General features: G+C 65.3%; 1 protein-coding gene across 1 annotated transcript in view; it reads right to left on the bottom strand.

Annotated features, from left to right (window-relative positions):
• Positions 1-4,502, bottom strand: part of RAP1GAP (RAP1 GTPase activating protein) — an 8,207-nt gene extending 3,705 nt beyond the window's left edge. The window contains exons 1-13 of the mRNA XM_057380219.1: positions 3,390-4,502; positions 3,260-3,307; positions 3,141-3,179; positions 2,857-3,042; positions 2,017-2,111; positions 1,857-1,935; positions 1,689-1,742; positions 1,526-1,609; positions 1,346-1,446; positions 1,146-1,275; positions 541-696; positions 395-466; positions 66-308 (exon numbers count right to left, since the gene is read on the bottom strand). Of these exons, the coding sequence (XP_057236202.1) occupies positions 66-308; positions 395-466; positions 541-696; positions 1,146-1,275; positions 1,346-1,446; positions 1,526-1,609; positions 1,689-1,742; positions 1,857-1,935; positions 2,017-2,111; positions 2,857-3,042; positions 3,141-3,179; positions 3,260-3,298 (1,278 nt within the window). The 5' untranslated portion in view covers positions 3,299-3,307; positions 3,390-4,502. The remainder of the gene's footprint in view (positions 1-65; positions 309-394; positions 467-540; positions 697-1,145; positions 1,276-1,345; positions 1,447-1,525; positions 1,610-1,688; positions 1,743-1,856; positions 1,936-2,016; positions 2,112-2,856; positions 3,043-3,140; positions 3,180-3,259; positions 3,308-3,389) is intronic.
• Positions 4,503-4,508: the final 6 nt, after the last annotated feature.

Raw genomic sequence — 4,508 nt, 5'->3', positions numbered from 1 at the left:
TGAGACCCCCGCCGACACTCTGTASCCAGGCAGCACCCACCCGCACGGACAGGGACCCACGGCACCCRCCCGTGCAGCCCCCATGGTGGGTACAGGACCCACGGTGGGCACGGCCCCCACGGCCCCCACATCCACAGCCTCGTGTCGTGCCCCACGGCTTGCCCAGCACCTCTGGGTGGCCCCAGCACCCCGTGCCCACCCCGGCYCCGCCGTGCCCGCACCTCCAGCTTGGCGAACTTCTCGGCGCGGTAACAGGCGTACTCGGCATTGATGAGCTTCGTCAGCAGGAACTCCTGGAACTCGGGGCCCTGTGGAGCGAGGGCGGCCCTGGGTGGGTGCGTGGGTGGGTGGGTTGGTGTCACCAGGGACCCCGGCAGCACTCACGGGCCCTCACCTTCCTGAAGATCGCGGGGTCGGGCAGCGGCGGCCCGAAGAAGGGCACATCATCACGGGCGGTGACGGAGACCTGCGGCGGATGGGGTGTGACAGGACAGCCCGTGGGCCCCCATGGGAACGGGGACACTGAGGCACGGGGACTACCTTGTAGAGGGTGCCCTGGGTGCCTCCCTGCTCCAGCTGCACCACCACGAAGGCGTGGAGGAAGTTGGAGGCGATCATGTCAGGGACGAATGGCGTGTTCTCGTCCTGGAAGACGATGGCCACGATGTCGTTGCCAATGTGACGCTTCCGCTGCAGCTGTGGGGACACGGAGGGACATAAGGGATAGGGGGTACACAGCAGGACAGGAGGGACAGAGAGTGGTCACACCAGGGGTATCAAAAGGAATGAAAGCCCCTGTGCCCCACAGAGGCGCCCCAGCACCCATGGGTGCCTTCCCAGCCCTCTGCATCCCACAGATCCCCCAGACACCCACGGGTGCCTTACCAGCTCTCTGCATCCCATAGATGTTTCTCCACACCCATGAGTGCCCTGCCACCTCCTGGGGTCCCCAACACCCCTGGGGGACCCAGGAGTGCCCTCCACTCCAAAAGCCCCACGAGTCCTTCCACCACACAGAAGTGCCCAAGGACCACCCTCAAGCACCCGTGTCCCCCCCGTCCCCCTCCTTCCACCCCCCAGTACCCGTGGGTGCCCCAGGAGCCCCTGCCCACCACAGACACCCCCCAGCACCCATGGGTGCCCACCTGCTGGGTGTCCCCCTCGGTGTAGGGCAGCTTGGTGGAGACGTGGAACATGATCTCCTTGTCACGGAAGTGGCAATAGACTGACTCGCTGCCCGTCTGCCCGTGGGTCACGTCCAGYCCCCCTCGGAACCTGCAGGGGTGGGTAAGTGGGTGATACAGACATTCCGTGGGCCCCCCATCCTCAGCACCCCCTTACACACCCCTTGAAGTCCCGCAGCTGCACCCGCTGACCCAGGACGTCAAGGAATTCAGTGAAGGCTGGGCTCTCCTCTGTGGTGCCGAAAAGCTCCTCCTCGGAGGTCTGTGGTGGGAGCGGGGTGGGTGCCAGCACCCACCCAGGGATTCCCCCCACCCTAACCCCCACCCACCGCACCCTGTACCTGCCCCAGTTTTTGGTAGATGACCCCAAATTTGAAGTGGTTGCTGAGCACGTGCTCATCGAAGGCAAGGATGAGGCGGGAYGCCTGCAGGGTGGGGAGGGGGCAGAGGTTGGGGAGGGGCACCCACGGGTGCCCACATCCCCCCTCTCTGCACCCCGTTCACCTTGGGATAGAGCACGGGATAGAAGCGATCCACGTTGACATCCTCGCACACCAGCTGTGGGAAGGGGGGTGATGACATGGGGAGCCCGGGGCTGGGGCACCCGTGGGGGCTGCTGGAGGTGTTTGGGGAGCACCCCTGGGCACTGCCAGGGAGAGGGGTCGCACTCACCTTGGCCATCTGCACCACGTTGGGGAACTCAGCCAGGCAGGAGATGGGCACCACATCGTGTAGGGTGCGGGTGCGGGTGCTGCGGGGCGAGGAGGGGTCAGGGGGTCAGGAGGGCCCCATCCCTGGGCAGTTCCCATGGGTGCCCCCACACCCTGCTCACCGCAGCAGCAGGTGGAGGTGCTCCTGCTCRTCGTACTTGAGGGAGAAGACGAGGTGGCCCAGTGCTGGGTCCAGGGAGTAGTAGTTGAAGTGCTCCTGTGGAAGGGGGCCAAGCAGCCATGGCCAAAGGTGCTCACTCTGGAGGCACCCATGCCAGGGGACACCACACCCGTGTCCATGAGCACCACCATCCATGGGCACCCATCCCATGCCACACTTGTGTCCATGGGGTACCCGTGTTCATGAAGACCCATTCCATAGGGTACCCATGACCTTGAGCACCCCCATAATATGGGGCAGCCGTGTCCATGAGCACCCATATCGATAGGGCACCCATGCCCATGGCATACTCACACCCATGAGCACCCGTGTCCATGAGCACCTGGACCCACAGGCAGCACCTATGGAGCACCCACCCACCCCATGGGGCATTCCAGGCTCCCTGGACACCCAAACTCACTCTCATGTCCATGCAAACCCATGGAGCACCCACGTCTATGGGCACTCATGCCAGGGGCTCTGCTGCCCATGGAAACCCAACATTGACCTCCTTGACCACCCACCCCATGGGGTAGCCACGTGCCAAGTACCCATGTGCCAAAGCACGCGTGTTTGAGGCCTCCATGTCCTTCCACACCCATGGAGRACCTACCCCACCCTTGTCATGGGGCACCCACACCCAGGGATATCCACATCCGTGAGCAGCCATGTCCATGACCCATGACAGGGACTCCCATACCTGTGGGAGCCTGTGGGGTCTCTGTGCTCCTGCCCCCCAAACCCATGGGGTACCACCCCRSCCCACCCCARACCCTGCCCCTGCAGCTCCCCAGGGCCTCACCTTGCCCAGGAAGTGCTTGCGGTAGATCTTGGCTGTGTGGTTGCCCTCCAGCTTTGCCCGWGTGCCGGGTACAGGGATGGGGGGCGAGTCAGGGGCCCCGCTCAGCTGGTGGTTGGTGCCCTCGATCCAGTAACCCCCAAACTGCGGCAGGAGGATGAGGGGGAACGGCCCCTCCCGGCCCAGCACCTGCAGCCACGGCCACAGTGGGTGCTCTGGGCACCCACCCATCCACCCACCCAGCCACTGGCCCTTGCACCCCTCTCTGGAGGGTGTGCGTGCTCTACCTCGTGCACGCTGGGGTAGGGGATGTAGTCCTCCTCCGTCTGCAAGACAAAGAYGGGGTGACATCCACAGTGGTACCCCTGGGTGCTGGCTCCGTGCCCCCCAGCCCAGCTACACCCACCTTGAGCGGCGGGGGGACAGTGTGGCGTTGCTGGGCCATCCTGCTGCCCTGGGGAGAGAGGGGCTGTGGGTGCCTGTCACCCCACCTTGGGGTGGGCATCCTTTGGTGGGGAGCACCCATGGGTGCTTACCTCAGGGTTAGGAGGTGCTGCTGGCTGGAGATGCGTCTAGGTGGTGTGAGGGGGTCCGGGGGGGCCCATGGCGCTTCCTAGGGAGAGGAGAGCTCCCCCACAGCCCCTCGGCGGGACGCCCGGCCAGCGGCCTTACCCCCGAAGCCAACTGCTGGCAGCGAACCGAGCGCCCCCCTGGCAGCGCCAGGGCCCAGCGGGGCGGGGGTGACTCGGGGGCACCGCTGAGACCCCGAACCCTGCACAGCCCCACCCCGCCCCAAAGGGCGCCCTCTGCCGGCGGGAGGCGGGGCCGCGGGGCAGCACCACGGACAGCGCCGGGACTCCGCCAAATTGTCACCGACCCCGCCGAGTGTCACYGACACCGCGCCCGTGTCACCCACCCCGTGAAAATGTGATCACCCCCCCGCCASTGTCACCAATCCCGCGCCGGTGCCACCCTCCTCATGAAAGTGGCATCGACCCCGTGCCAGTGTCACCCTCCAGGTGAAACTGTCACTGACCCCGTGGAAGTGTCACTGACCCCGCACAAGGATTACAATTTTTGTGCCAGTGCCACCGACCCCGTGCCCAGGGTCTCTCCCCGTGCAAGTATGACCATTCCCACGCCAGTGTCACCAGCCCCGTGCAAGTGTCACTCTCCCCGCAGCAATGTGACCACCGTCCCCATGCAAATGCCACTGTACCCATCRAACACAGCCCTGGTGCAAATGTGACCCGGCCCTGTGCAAACACAATGACGTGCAAGTGGCGTCCTTGGTGCAAAAGGGACCCTCGTGTAAATGTCACCGTCCCTGTGCAAACACGACACTGGTGCAAATGAGCTCCGTCCCTGTGCACAGACCGCCCCAGTGCAGGTGGGACCCATTCCTGTGTAAACACGGCGCTGGTGCAAACACAACCGCAGCCAAGCACAGCCCTGGTGCAGGTGTGATCCGTCCCCGTGCAAGCACGATCCCGGTGTMCCCAAGCCAATGCGACATCGCCTCCCCTCCCCTTCCAAACACGACCCTCGTGCAAATACGCCCCGTCCCCATGCACCCCCTGGGCCACAGCGTGACCCCACCGGGCTGGGAGCGACCCTGGGGGGGCTCCCCCATCGCTCCGCACGCCCTCCCCAAC

The sequence above is a fragment of the Malurus melanocephalus genome, unplaced genomic scaffold, assembly GCF_030028575.1.
Source record: "Malurus melanocephalus ecotype Western Australia unplaced genomic scaffold, MMel_1.1 scaffold_440, whole genome shotgun sequence".
Taxonomy (NCBI): Eukaryota; Metazoa; Chordata; class Aves; order Passeriformes; family Maluridae; genus Malurus; species Malurus melanocephalus.
Note: the sequence above shows the minus strand (reverse complement) of the source record. Positions and strands in the feature narration are given on the sequence as shown.